The sequence below is a fragment of the Myxine glutinosa genome, chromosome 13 (assembly GCF_964187855.1).
Source record: "Myxine glutinosa chromosome 13, kmMyxGlut1.1, whole genome shotgun sequence".
Taxonomy (NCBI): Eukaryota; Metazoa; Chordata; class Myxini; order Myxiniformes; family Myxinidae; genus Myxine; species Myxine glutinosa.
This window is the reverse complement of record NC_136273.1, coordinates 85,169,307-85,185,174: the sequence shown is the minus strand read 5'-3', so window position 1 is coordinate 85,185,174 and position 15,868 is coordinate 85,169,307. Positions and strand designations below refer to the sequence as shown.

Below are 15,868 nucleotides of genomic sequence, written 5' to 3'. Positions count from 1 at the left end.
AGATCATGGCAGATCGTGAGGCCCAAAAGTTTGAGTGACAGAACTTCTTCAAGAGGATTGTTGAGAAAGTAGATGGGAGGGTTTTCCAAACGGTCTTTTCGGAGAGACATAGTGAGAGTGTGAGATTTGTCAGGATTGAAAGACATGTTCCACTTGATTGACCAGTTTGTGATTTTGTCCAGGTCTGCAGAGAGTGAAGACGCTGCTGACGGCCGTTTTGAGGGTTGAGATGTGGAGCGGCAGAGAGTGGAGTCATTAGCGAAGAGAGAGAGAGAGAGGATTTTCCAGAGAGTCAGAAAGATCATTGATAAATACCAAAAAAAGCACAGGGCCCAGAACACTGCCTTGGGGAACTCCAGCCTGAACAGGAAGGGGAGATGAGAGAATTCCATTCAGGGCCACACGTTGACTGCGACCGGTGAGGAAGTCCCCAAGCCATGCAAGGAGATTTTCATGGATACCATAGGAGGAGAGTTTGGTGAGCAGAGCGGGGTGCCAGACCGTATCGAAGGCATGAGATATGTCAAGGGAGCAGCTCTGATTTCCTGTTTGGCGTTGAGGACCTCCATCCATTGTTGAGATAGCAGAAGCAGATTGGGCAGAGTTGAGTGACCTGGTCTGAATCCAAATTGACGATCCGAGATCAAGCCATTGGAGAAGAGGAAGGATTTAATATCAGAAGCGATGATGGATTCCATGATCTTGCTGATTATTGGGCGCACGCTGATTGGTCTGTCGTTGCAAGGATCTATTTTTGCAACTTTTTTGTGTGAAGCGGTAATGTTGGCTGATTTCCAAGCTGATGGCAGATTACCTTGAGCAAAAGAGAGGGTGTAAAGAACAGAGAGAGGGTGAGATAGAGTGGCAGAGCATGATTTTTGGACCTGTGGACTGATGCTGTCTGGTCCAGTTGCAGAATCAGAGTCGAGGTTTGACAGAAACTTCTTCACCTTGTCAGGAGAGGACACAGAGTGCAGGAACAGCTGGGTTCGACTGGGTAAGGTGGGTACAGAGAGAGACAAGTTAGGGACACAAGATTTTGAAGCAAACACAGAGTTGAAGCATTCAGCTTTTTCACATGCGATGTCAGCTATGTAGCCGTTTGAGGTAATGGAAGGGATGGAGGGGAACAAACACTAGAAACAGATTTGACAGACACCACCAGGATTTGGAGGAGGGAGACAGGTTTGCGAGAGTTCAATCTTGAGAGTCGAGAGATATTGTTTCCTGGCTCTCCTGAGGGTAGACACACACTTGTTCTGAGCTTTTTGAAAGGAACAGAGATTGCCTTCAGTTGGATTTGCCTTCCATGAGGTGAAGGCAAGTTGCTTCATGGCAACTGCCTCACCACAAGATTTAGTGTACCATGGACAGGAAGAAGGATATGACAACTGAAGACGAGATGGGATGAATCTGTGCATGAGAGAGAGCAGTTTGCTTTGGAAGAATTCCCAGGATGAGTTTATGTCAGAGACAATGGAGATGGGAGACCTGTTCAGATGATTGATGGCTGCATGAAGACCGTGTCCGGCTTGAGTGAAATGCCAGACTCGTCGACACTGAGGAGGCTCTCTGAGAATTCCCAGATAGATATCCACTTTAACAAGCAGTAAAATAGGCTATTTAGTTTTTCCAATTTCAGCTTTGGTCTCCAGCATTCTCAGGTTTGGACTCCCGCATAACATTCGCGTTCGCATAACGTTCATTGTGACGATGTTTCCATTGTGATGATGTTGTTTTCCCGGGTGCCGCACAAACCGCTGCATCGATCGGACTCGGTGACCTCGGACAAATACCTTTTATAAGGACACGGGTTGAATCCCTGCTTGAACCCCCCTCCCCGCCATCACGGTTGTCTCTCCAACTCACAATCTCATGAGATATGCGGAAAGGACGACCCAAAACCAATTATCTTATTTTCGATTCGTATATAAACATCATTAAAAGTAAATAATGACCTCGGCGAAAGTTCAAACGTAGGACAGCTTATATAGGACACGGGTAGTTTATAAGGACACGGATATCCACGGATAGTTTATAAGGACATGGGTTGAATCTCTACATGAGAGAATTCCACATAGCTATTTGGGTGGTGTATGCGCTAACAGATCGCTGTCTCTATCGATCTTGCCAAGGCCGTAACAGCTATCGGCTCAAAATGCTTTTAACTGTTGATTTGGTACTTTTTACAATGAAGGAAACATTAACAATGTTGTTAAAAGTTTATTTTGTGATTAATTTGTGATTGGAGATATGTTGTTTGGAATGAAAAAAGATATCGAGTTCAAGTGAATGACGACATGCCGTGAAGGTTTCTACTTTCTGAACGTGAATTTCGCGGATCGCCATATGCAGATTCGCCATGGACCCACGATCGATGTTTCTATACGTGAACGTACCCGTTTGTTTGCGAACGTGTACGCATTTCATGGTAGTCATTCACGAACTTGCTGTCCATGTCTGACGTGCGACTGAAGGTGCTACAGGAATGTGGAATTTATTGGTGTCATGCTTTGGCATTTAGTGGGGCGGCTTAGCCCAAATATTCAAAAGAATTGTGCATTTTGTGATACAAGCACCAAATTTGGCACACTAGTAGACTATCATATTATGAAAAGATCTGGATATTGGGCCATCTCAGATTCAGAGATTTGATTTTTGCAAGATTTGCAGATTTTGCAAGCTGAGATTGCAACGCCAGGGACGGCCGACTCCTTCCTACGAGCTGCCCACGTCACCCGCACAAGAAGAGCTCATCAAATCACTGCAGCGGCACTGCACATCCTGCAACACCGTGCGTATGAACGCCACTGTATGACATATGCTGATGATGCAGAAGACCTGCCTGAGTTCGAAGACTGGTGTCACCAGAGAGGAGAAGACATTCCCAACTTTCAGTACTGGGCAACTGTGCTGGAACTAGAGATGTTGGTACTGGTCTACGTGCGTTCTCTGCGGCAGGCTTCATTCACGATGTACCTCGATGCCCTGACGGAACTGGTCCCATGGTTCCATGCCTTAGACCACACACACTATGCCAGGTGGGTCCCTGTTCACCTGAGGGACACGGTTGCACTCCCAATGAAGCACCCAGATGTAGCCAGAGAATTCAGGGCTGGCAACTTCACTGTACAGAAGACGAAGAAGGTGTTCTCTTCGATCCCAATCGAATCGAAATCTTGCAAAAATCAAATCTCTGAATCTGAGATGGCCCAATATCCAGATCTTTTCATAATATGATAGTCTACTAGTGTACCAAATTTGGTGCTTGTATCACAAAATGCACAACAGGTTTGCTATGCTGCTACACTAATTCGCCGTATCTGCATCGCCTGTTTGCTTCTGGCCTCCCACCCGTGCCCAGCACGGGTATCTCCCTCGGAATCCTTCTCTTGGATTCTAGCAGCCGCCAACCCTAATGATACATAGCAGCGTCTTACAGCCGCCATATTGGTGGTCACCGTCACTGCGATGCGAAGTTATGTTGTGTCGCCATTATCTATGAAGGTACCCGCCCGGGGGGCGGAGCTTCAATTTGGAGGCGCGATTTATATCAACATCCGTTAAATATCACACGCAAATCATCAAAATCTAAACAGTATTTTTAGAAGTATAATATGAATATGAATCGTTTAAAATACAAAAAGCCTTCAATTTCTGATATTTTACCTTTTCATTTGGGCCTCCCAATTGAAGCCCCGCCCCTAGGGCGGGTACCGTTGCCTGCAATGTTTAATCAAGGCTGTCAGCATCATTGACACGCACAGTCTGTGCCTCCCTAAAAAATAGTTACCTAATTTTGGAATGGGCGCCATATTGCACAATAAATGGGCGTTTCCTAATCGGCGGCGTTGGCATATTTTGTCGTAGGTTGTGGCCATAGAGATCATTCTTGTTAGACGTCGATGGAACGCCAGCCGCTCCACTAAGCCACGCTCTAAAATGACGTAATCGCGTAGAAAATGACGCGAGGACGCTCGTGCAATTAATCGTTTCTTCTCTCGAAAACCGTTATTTCCGAAATAACCTGGAGGGAGGAGACCAAGTATAGACTGCCGACATCCTGCAGTCCTTTGGTAATTAATCCCGATTCTTATTATAATTCAGGCAATTAGTTAGAGATATTGCGGTTTAAATTGTTCTGTAAAGTCGGTTTGTAAATAAGGTCGATTTGAGACTCGGAATCCTGTATTAAAACCCCATTTTAAATTTAATATATCAACAGATATTTTCTTGTGGAGGTTTGAATCTGTACGAGCCTTGCAAATTCAATGGACACCTTACAAGTGTGTGGATAAATATGTGCATATGTATATATACAGTGTCTGTCTTGTGTTGTGTTGTCTTGTCACTGAACTACTCCCTCAAACTTTTGTGAAATCGTACCAAACTTCTGGTATGCACATATCTCTCCCGTCGGTATGTCCTAAGGGAATTTTTTTTTGAAATATTTCCCAATTTTATTTTTTTGGAATTTTTTTGGGGAATTTTTTTTCTCAACTTCAATTGTTTATAAAATGTAATATCACGTATATTACAAATACATTTGTGCAAAATAATTGTTTGAATTATGATTGGTTTAAACCATGACAAAACAGCAACTCAGGTACAGTCATTTATCTATATATCGACACATCTGGGCAGTGTCTGTGTTGTCACTAAACGACTCCCTCAAACTTTTGTTTCCGTAGTTGTGGTGTTTTTAATAACGTGGTGGTGGTTTTGAATCACGTGGTGGTGAGGTATTTTGAATTATGTGGTGGTGATGTGTTTTTAAATGACGTGGTGGTGAGGTGTTTTTTTTTTGCCATAATTTTGTCGGGACGCGATGGCAGGTTTTGTCATAATCCGACATAATCCAGACCAAGTTTTGTCATAATCCGTCATAATGTGGACCAAGTTTTGTCATAATCCGTCATAATGTGGACCAAGTTTTGTCATAATCCGTCATAATGTGAACCAAGTTTTGTCATAATCCGACATAATCCAGACCAAGTTTTGTCATAATCCGTCATAGTGTGGACCAAGTTTTGTCATAATCCGTCATATTGTGGACCAAGTTTTGTCATAATCCGACATAATCCAGACCAGGTTTTGTCATAATCCGTCATAATGTGGACCAAGTTTTGTCATAATCCGTCATAATGTGGACCAAGTTTTGCCATAATCCAGACCAAGTTTTGTCATAATCCGTCATAGTGTGGACCAAGTTTTGTCATAATCCGTCATATTGTGGACCAAGTTTTGTCATAATCCGACATAATCCAGACCAGGTTTTGTCATAATCCGTCATAATGTGGACCAAGTTTTGTCATAATCCGTCATAATGTGGACCAAGTTTTGCCATAATCCAGACCAAGTTTTGTCATAATCCGTCATAGTGTGGACCAAGTTTTGTCATAATCCGTCATTATGTGGACCAAGTTTTGTCAATTTTGTCCTTCTCACACACCCAACCCGTCCACCAAATTTCATCCAAATCCGACCATAACCTTTTGAGACATCCACTTCACAGACAAACAAACAGACAGGGGTCTCCCTTTGGTGGTGGAGGTAAACATTCTCCAGCCGATACCACAAGAAGGTGGGAATGATTGGTGGTGCTAATAGTAGTTGAACATTGTTACATACATATTTCGCTATAATCACGTACATGTAAATAATTGTTCATCTCTCACTCTCTCTCTATATTCAAATCACCCTCCCTGAACCGGTCTTCAAAAAAGAAATGAGGAAATTCCATTTGTCATCATGTTTTATGAAAATATTCCACATGAAGCGCAAAAGATCTGCAAACAAGACCCATTCAGGTGATGACAAGCCAAAAGATTCATCCCTGAGGAACTCGCACCAGATTCAAGATAAACTTAACCATACACTCCAGATGAACGAGATGTACCGTAACAAGGTAGGCAACTTTACCGGTTCTTTCCAGTGACTTCATTGTGTCCAAGTTGAAAGTATTCATTAATACCTATTTCTCACTGTTGTCTCCCGGTGCCCTAACCATGGTGTGATGTCACAGATGGACCAGTTAACGGGATACAACAACCGCTTAAACCAGAGGTTAATAGATCTAAAGGAAAAGCAGAAAATAGAAAAGCAGAACATGGAGAGGAGGATGGAGGCGAAAGAACAGGAGGTTCATGCAGACATAAGATTTTTGTGCGACAGACGGAGAAATGTTTACCAATTCTTGTGATGGAATGATGTGATGCTGACATTGTCCGTCCTGAATATCACAGGTCAACCTGCTGAGGAACGATTGGCAGAAGAGTGATCAGGAAAACAAAGATCTTAAACACGGCTTGGAATGTATTTCCAAATATGTGCAGAATCTGTCCTTGAAGTTAATGAAGGAAACCGCAGCACCCTGAAAATGGAGAAACATGGCAGCAAATAGGGGAAATCACCGCAAGGGAAGTGCTGTCAATCCAAGCCGGTGCCACATAAGGCACAGAACTGTAATCTCTTGAAAGGAACAATAAAGAAATAAAAACAATCCGCAAATAAAGTTTCAGTGTGGTTGCCAGTAACTTGAATATGCTGCACTTGCAGTTGTGCGAGAAGGAGCAACCTGGAAAACCTCAGCTCAGTCCCCTATCACTATCACACAAGCGCACGCACGCACACACCTGGTCTTCTAGCCAAAGAAATCTACCAAGAGCAATCGAGAAAAGCTGCACAAGGTAAGCCCTTGCTGTTTCAAACCATACCCGGGTTCGTCTACAGCTGCAGATATTCACGAGTACATACATGAGAATCCCAATGCTACTCCGGCACCAGACCGGTTCCATCACTAGTTGGTGAGTCGTCAGCAACAGCATTGTCAGGTGAACGCCAATATGCCAATAGCAGTCAATGCCAATGTGGAAGTAAGTATAAGGTAAATTAATATGCACAGTCACCTCAGAGCTCTCGGCTGGGTTTCAATCTCGATGTAAACTATCGACCTATGGCTTCCTGTGCTGTTAAGCAGAATATAGACCACCATGGTGCTGCACATGCAGGGTTATGCATCAATATGTGCACCTTTCATTGGGCGGACGTTAAGCCAGAGGATCCATCTGCCACTGCTGGCCGTGGCTAGACGTCTACTGTTGTGCTTTGGATTTCCATCTTCATAAGTTTGTTTCTGATCAACAGAAAGATTATCCAGGTGGACACGAATCTCTAAGAATTCCAGTTGTAAGGTGGAACGGCACTCAGTGGAGCACATACCTCTGCCAAGTTGAACAGTGTACGGTTTGTATCCCACAGATACGCCGTAGGTGCATCCGGACCTTAACCAAAATCGAAATCGGATTGTTCTCGTCACCTACCAACTCATCCAACAAGTTTTGTCAAAACTCGTCCACAACCTTTTGAGATATCCTGCTCACAGACAAAGACAGGGGTGAAAACATAGCCTCCATCTATCTTCAGTATATATTTCATTGGATCACCTTTAGAGGGCATTTTCCCCCACAGAGCACGGGTTGGCCTTTTTTGGGCACCGTGTTCCCCTTTTTGAAGCAATGTTTTATGGCCGGATGCCATTCCTGCCGCCAACCCTGTTAGTCGCCTCTTGCGACACACAGGGAATTACCAGTCAACTGGGACTCAATTTGCCGACCTCGGAAGGATGACAGGCTGAGTCAACCCCCCTGGCGATCGACCGGGATTCGATCCCAGGATCCCAAGCTGGCACCCTAACCGCTAAGCCAACACCAGGCTTTGGGTTTAGGCAGAATAGTCTAGCAATATGGGTACTCACTTGGGTTTGCATCCTGACCCAGCAAGAAACAGTCACACTGGTGTTTGACATCCAGGGCACCATCGGAAGGACGTCAAACTAGTTACGTCTGCTCGCATCATTTGATGAACATTGAAGATCGTATGGTGTCTTGAGAATACGCAAATTAGCGCCGTAAGTTACAAATCTACACCAAACATGTTTACACGTTGTAAACTTGGTACAAGTGTGTACGGTGATGCAAAGATGTACCGATCCAATTTTGGGTTCAACAGGTCTGAGGTCATGTGCATTTTGAAAATCACCTCAATATTTCATTAAAAATAAGTATTCACGGAGCCAACTGTGCTAAATCTTTATTGCAAATAAAATGACGACATTACAAGAACTTTCTGAACATGCAAATCATCCTAAGAAAAGGCGGACACATTCGGGGGACATTTTATGTCGAACATGTACAAGCAAAGTATGAGGAGATACTGAACTCAGCTCAAGTTCTAATTTAAATGCACTTTTTATGAACAAATTACAAATCTAACCTATAAAAAGTTCATGCATCATACTTCATGTATCCATTTCTGTGAGCCTGATTTAAACCTCCACTCTGACAACACCTTCGTGATACGTCATCATTCCATACGATGAGGATTTGAGAATTCCGTTTGTTAAATCCATTGCACGTCTTCCTAGGGGTCACCTGTTTATTGCGTTCACCTTGAGGTTGATCCGGTATTGTTTAGGATGTAATAGCAGCCCATTCCCTATTCCCTCCCCTACATAACACCATGAAACTAGTGTGCTTAAAATTAGAGTCCTTGCTTGAAATTAAAAAGAACCTTAAGAACCAGTCGCATAAACATCTTTTGGACGCTTCAAATAAGTCAAATATCAGGGTCGGTGTGCTGCAGGAGGTGGAAAGGTACCATAGCCACCTGCTGTAGGTGTCGGCGTGTGCAACAAAGGCTCCTGAATGGAGCAAGGTGTGCCTGCTAGACCAAAGGCAGCGGAAGACCCGGCATAGGGGTATCCAGGGTCAAGCGGAGGCATGTACAAGGCTCCGGACAGGTCTGCATAAGGGGAGTGACCCAGGGACGAGGCTGGTCCTTGGTTTGGGATGACGAGGCTGGATGGCAGAAACGATTGGGGGTAGATGTACTGTGTCTGAAAACTGTGGGTGGAGGAATACGTGCAAATGGACATTTTGGTCACCAGTGTGAACGACACGAACGATGAAGTACAAATACCTTGGCCTTACCCGCAAAGACGTTGTAATGGTAGGAACTGCTGTAGGCCAAAAGCAAAGCCTGTATTCAGGGAGGGGGCGAGAACAGAATCAGAAATAGATTTATTATGTCGGACCTCACATTATTTATTTATTTATTTGACAAAAAAATAGCACACTCACACCTTCACTTCATTTTGGGATACATGTGCACATGCAAACGAGTGAAATATGGAAATGATGGTGCAGTGTCAACGTTGCAAGTGTTCTCAATTTTAACATCAGCAAAATCATAAAAGCAAGACCCTCAAGATCATTTGGACCTCCTGTGGAACACCTCCTTTTTGGTCTTGCACATCCTCGGGCCTCCCCAAGTTTGTCGGGTGCACACGGCCTTGTTAAACTCTCCAAATCTAGGCTCACTGCTCACCTCCACTCATTTGTTCCTCTTTCCTCCACCTGTGGAACCAACTTCCCCATTTCTTCTTCCTCTCCCTCACCTCTTTTTGTTTGTTAGTTGTTAGTTGGTTTGTTCCTTTTCTGTTTCTTTGCCACCTTCCCCTTGCTCTTTTGCTGTGTCTCAGCTTGTTCACCCCCATGTCTCCTCTTCCACATCCCCATGGTCTCACTCGCAAATCTACTCTGCCATTGGTGTTTCCCCCTTTTCTTTTTGTATAGTAGGATGATATAATAGGATGGGGGCCTAATGTTCTAGGTCCCATCCCACTGCTAATTTTCATCAACAATCTATCTGGAAAATCCTCTTTATCTATTTGCTGATGACTCCAACCTGCCATGACATCCCTCATCCTTCAGGCAGGAAGACTGCAGCTTTATCCCTCTCCTCAAACCTTGACAAAATCCCAAGTTGATCAAACACTTGGAATGTGTCTTTCAATCCTGACAAATCTCACACCCCCACCATCTCTCGTCAATCTCACTCTTCCCTCCAAGGCTTCAAGATAGTTGGTCACCGCCATCTATGATCATCCCCAATCCAAATCCATGATTTTTTCCTGCCCTTGTTAACCCCCCAAACCCACCTCGTTCCAAATTTTCAGCTTTTCCTTCCTGAGAGTTTGCTTCTGTATCCTCGTTCACTCCCGGCATCTTCGCCTTCCCCTCATTCTTACCCACATCCCTTGGTTTGTCCATTTTTGTCAATTTTGTCCCACGACCCTGCTGTTGGTGTTACTCTCTTCTCTTTCTGCTCTTCCTTTTTGTTCTGTGTGCTGATCCGTACTTTATTCTACCTCTTCCATGAGCCTTGACTTTGTACAAAGGAAAAAGGTCATCAGAGGACACCGCAGTCACTCTCCACCGTCAAGCTGTGATTTTGGGTGTTTGTGGGTTCAACAATCTTACAAAAGTAAATGTATAGAAACAAAAATCATGCACCTATTACGTATGGAGACATTATAATATGTGCACACATTTATGACAAACTGCAAAACAAAACGGTAAACAAAAACTTTGCCAATCACAAACGTCAAGCACGTCAAAAGAGCAAAATAAAAACAGGAGGGGTTGAGGGGCCGAGAGTGGCGAGGGGAATAACCCAGCGGAGCGAGAAGTGTCAAAAGGAAATACATCAAACAAACACTGGCAAAAGGCTCACCCGAATGGCTAAGTCGACGGCAACTAAATTGGGATGGAAAACGAATAAAAATAATTAATTCAATTCGTTGACGACATCAAGGTAGTGTGAGCAAATGTGGTGGAGAAAATGGCGGAGCCTCAAGTCACACAAATGCAGGTTCTGAAAACAAGTATAAACAGCTAAAGGAATGGTTGTGTCGATGTACGACTTTCCTTGAGACGAGATTCGGTACGACCAGAGGAGTTGCCATGAGAAGGAACACACTTGGTAGTTCACCATTGTTACTTTTTATTTTTACAGTGGTGAGGGTGAACAACAAAGTGGAAGAACAGAAAAACAGGACAACAAGATGGCCGGATAGAATGTACGAGAAGCATGAATGGAGCTGCAGGTGAAGGGACGGGATCTCAGCAGGTGTAGTAAAGCTCAGAGGTAGAGACGGGAGATACCATGATGTGGGCATTGGGAAGCAGATGAAGCCTTAAAAGTAAAAGCTTGAGGAAGACTGAAAAATCCGGGTCCATGTGCGAGAAAAATAAATAAATGAACGAGAACGGCACTCGAAAGAGAGCGTACCTTCACCGGGCTGAACAGTTTACGTTTTGGATCCCACCGATAGGCCGGATCTGCTTCTGGACCTGAACCAAAATCGAATTGGCTTGTACTTCTCTTCTACCCAACTCATCCACCTAGTTTTGTCATAATCCGTCCACAACTTTTTTAAATATCGTGCTATATGTCGTTTTTGGCCCCATCTCTCAATGGTGAAGATTCGCTTGAAAAATTCTATACTGAAACGCAAAAGAAATTTACCACATTTGAAACCTTTAAATATCAACAATAACACTGCGTGTAGTAAATGTGTGAACTTATTTGTGGACAATAGTGTCCTCACTGTCAGACAAAACGGTCACGGATGGTCACTTGAACCTTCAATGGTCACTTCAAAGCACAGCTGTTTTGCGGTAAGTGGTAAGTGGTAAGTTAGTGGTAACCTTCAAACAAGTGGTAAGTTTCTTTGCGGTTTCCCCGGAGTTTCTGCCGCAGTGTGGGATGCTGGACGGAATCGATCCCGCAGGTGACGTCGGACCATCTGCCTGTCCTGCCTTGCAGTGGTGACTCTTGGCCTCCCTGATCGAGGTCTGTCATCTGCAGAGTTGTGGAGGATGTCTCTGTCCACCAGGGCCGATATCGTCTGGTGTGAACAACCAAGGCGACATGCCACCTCACAGTAGCTCAGTCCACCTTGCAGCATGCCCAGGGCACGCTGCCGTTGATCCCTTGACAATCGTGTATGTTGATTGAAATGCCCATTTTGCACTGGCCTTTTTAAAGCCAATATCAAGACATCACGTGCGGCTCATTAAAATCATCCCATACCCCTTGGCTAATCGCTGACAGTCAAAACGGCTGTTCAACAGCTGTGCTATGAAGTGACCATTGAAGGTTCAAGTGACCATCCGTGACCGTTTTGTCTGACAGTGAGGACACTATTGTCCACAAATAAGTTCACACATTTACTACACACAGTGTTATTGTTGATATTTAAAGGTTTCAAAGGTGGTAAGTTTCTTTTGCGTTTCAGTATAGTATCCGGATCCAGATCTTCACACAAATCGAACTAATTCATCCTTGTCACACACCGAACCTTTCCATCAAATTTCGTACGAATCCAACCTTAACGTTTTCAGATATGCTGCTCACAGACAGATAAACAGATAGACAAACAGACAGGGGTGAAAACAATACCTTCGTCCACCTTCGGTGGCGGAGATAATTCAGGTAAATGCAACCCAGAGACTACAGTCGTGGCCAAAAATATTGGCAATCTTGCACTTTTTTCAAATAACTCACAATTTTCTCGAAAAATAAGTTGAATTTAATAAAAGTATTTGGTCTCCACAATTCTTTATTTCACTGTTAATATTACAGAACCTTTGTTTTTTATTCAGAACTTAATATATCCTTTTAAATCAGCAAATAAAAAGAAATGGCATTGACAAAATTATTGACACCCCAGACTTAATATTTGGTGGCACAAGCTTTGGACAAAATAATTGCAGTCAAGCGCTTCCTATAGCCATTCCTTCACCTCTTTACTGGCAGTTTTTCCCACTCTTCTTGTGCAATCTGCTCCAGTTCTTCCAGATTTGAAGGGTGCCTTCTCCCAACTGCTGTTTTCAGATCTCCCCACAGGTGTTCAATGGGATTTAGATCTGAACTCATTGCTGGCCACTTTAGAGCGGTCCAGCATTTTGTCTTAAACCATTCCTGGGTGCTTTTTGAAATGTGGGGTTATTGTCCTGCTGCAAGACCCATGACCTTCGACAGAGACCCAGCGATCTGACACTGGGTTGAACATTGTGCTCCAAATGCCTTGGTAATCTCCTGATTTCATGATACCATGCACACATTCAAGGCACCCAATGCCAGAGGCAGCACAGCAACCCCAAAACATCACTGAACCTCCTCCATGTTTGACTGGAGGGAAGGTCTTCTTTTCTTTGAAGGCTTCATTTTGTTTTCTGTAAACATAGAGATGATGTGCTTTATCAAAAAGCTCTAATTTGGTGTCATCTGTCCACGGGACATTCTCCCAGAAGGATTTTGGCTTGTTCAGGTGTGTTTTGGACAACTCTAGTCGGGCTTTCTTATATCTCTCTCTCAGCAGTGGGGTTCCTCCTGGGTCTCCTAACATGGAACTACCTCCTACCTTTCATCGAGTTGGCGACGGATCGTGCTAGTTGAAACTGTCCTACCTTGTGTCTGAAGGTCAGCTTGAATCTGTTTGGCAGTTGTTCGAGGTGCTTTCACCATTCGAATAATCCTTCGCTGCAATCTTCGATCAAGTCTACTCCTGCGGCCACGTCCAGGGAGGTTGGCTACAGTGTCATGCGCCTTAAACTTCCTGATATCATTGCGTACGGTGGATACAGGAACATCAAGGTCTCTGGAGATGGACTTGTAGCCTTGAGACTGTCCATGTTTGATTACAATCTTGCGTCTGACCTCCTCAGACAATTCTCTGTTTTTCTTTCTTTTCTCCATGGTCATTGCGGTACAAACAGTGACACAAAACAGCAGAATGACTCATTTTCTCTATTCAAACTGGTTGAATGAGTGATTTTATATTTCAGGCACCTGCAACTCACTACAGGTGAGTTTAATTCCAAAGTAAAGGAGAATCACCTGCTTGAAATCTACTTATTTCAAACAACTTCTAAAAGGTGCCAATAATATTGTCTGGGCCATTTTAGGATATCTGTGTGGAATAAGCTAAGATTTAGTAATTTTTTGTTTTGTTTTGTTCCTCTGCAAACCAAAGAAATACATCTGTGGATACCAAAAGATATTTTAATTTCAACAAATATTCTGGATGAAATGGTGCATTATTTGAAAAAAGTGCAAGGGTGCCAATATTTTTGGCCACGACGGTATGTGAGGAGAGTAACAAATTTTTGGCCACGATGGTATGTGAGGAGAGTAACACATTTTTGGCCACGACGGTATGTGAGGAGAGTAAAAAAAATTTGGCCACGACGGTATGTGAGGAGAGTAACAAATTTTTGGCCACGACGGTATGTGAGGAGTGTAACAAATTTTTGGCCACGACGGTATGTGAGGAGAGTAACACATTTTTGGCCACGACGGTATGTGAGGAGAGTAACAAATTTTTGGCCACGACGGTATGTGAGGAGAGTAACACATTTTTGGCCACGACGGTATGTGAGGAGAGTAAAAAAATTTTGGCCACGACGGTATGTGAGGAGAGTAACAAATTTTTGGCCATGACGGTATGTGAGGAGTGTAAAAAGTTTCCATTTCTCATGGAACACGTGACTTGGATGGGGCAACACTAACAGGGAGGTGAGACTTTAGGAGAAGCAAAAGCAGGATACAACAGCTAGGCCAGCGACCTATCTGCAATGAGTAACTATCGGGTGTCGAGGTGGATACGATGGGAAGAAGCAGCACCAGCCCACAGAGTGGCAACCATATTCCACAACATTTCAGATGAGGGCCTTGTATACCGTGAGAGCAGTGTACAGCACAGGATCAAGGACTTGGTACTGTGGTGAGTTCTGAGGGGGTGGGTGGGTCGTCTGCAGGCCAACTTGAAGCCAAATAAATATTGCAACTTATGGTGAAAACATGATGCACCAGACACTGTACCTCTCCCAAAAGGTTGACTGCAGAAATCTGGGCCACAATGGATGAAATAAACAGGATGTTGATCGAGGTATATCAATTGCCATGTGAAACAAGGATAAGTTGATGTTTCGGGTGTTAACACTTCGTTAGAGGAAACAAAGGGTCAACGTCTGAAACATCAGCTACTCCTTGCTTCATATTGTGGTTAACATACCTCAATCAACATCCTTTTGATTTCATCCATTGCTTCCTGTCCGCCGACGCAGATCGACACTGGCCTTCACCAGCAAGACCAATGCTTAATTCTTCATTATACAGAAATTTTGGGATTTCCCAGCAAGTCCCTATGGAAGGACCACATGACTATGTGGTCTTTCCTGCATCAAAAGACATCCTTAGAACAACATATTTTCCCCAAATTTTAAAGCTAGAAAAGGCTTTTCACAAACTCGTTCTTTTTTTTCAAGCTTTCAGGTCCTGCAAAGTTTGTGTGAACATCTGCCCACTTATGTTACACAAAATAGAAGCTGAATCTCTAACTAGGGAGGGGGAGAGGTACTCAGGGGTGTAGTTTCCTGTCACGCATGGGTAGATTGGGACGGCTATGTAATTGGGAATGTGTGGAAGTTGGGTTGAAGATGGCCTGGGTCTCTCATCTGTGTAATGTGTTTGCTTTTCTGGCGAAGTTAAAAAAACAACAATCTGTTTTCTGGCAAATGAAGGTGTAAATGCATCGGCTTATGGTTCACATTCCCAACACCGCAAACTCCAGCTCATTCAATACTTGTGTACAGAACGGATATCCAAACATTGGCCCAGATCACGGTATAAACACCGACTCTATTTGCCATACGTGACTTGCTTTCTTCCATTGTTGGTGAGAACTTGTGTAGGTGTGACCTCAATACTCATCCGAGGATTGAAATTCATGAACACTGGAGGCCACTGACCCCAAACTCCAGCCAACACAGACCTGATATTTCCCTACATCGTCACCGCTTTGGCTCTGCGTCGTCCTTCACATCACACAACTCAGTCCAGGATACGTCAGATATTCTCAATAGTTTCACAACAGTAAGGTAATCATGAAACGATCCCTTCTAACCATGGTAGAGAGAGGTGGCAGGTTGGCAAAGAGTCTGCATTCGCTTGTCTTTGG

The 15,868-nt window shown here is 43.9% G+C and overlaps 1 protein-coding gene across 1 annotated transcript in view; it reads right to left on the bottom strand.

Annotated features, from left to right (window-relative positions):
- Window positions 1–8,067: 8,067 nt before the first annotated feature.
- LOC137412636 (RNA-binding protein 24-like) overlaps window positions 8,068–15,868 on the bottom strand; it is a 30,041-nt gene continuing 22,240 nt past the window's right edge. The window contains exons 4-5 of the mRNA XM_068097924.2: window positions 8,991–9,039; window positions 8,068–8,903 (exon numbers count right to left, since the gene is read on the bottom strand). Coding sequence (XP_067954025.1) covers window positions 8,624–8,903; window positions 8,991–9,039 — 329 coding nt within the window. The 3' untranslated portion in view covers window positions 8,068–8,623. The remainder of the gene's footprint in view (window positions 8,904–8,990; window positions 9,040–15,868) is intronic.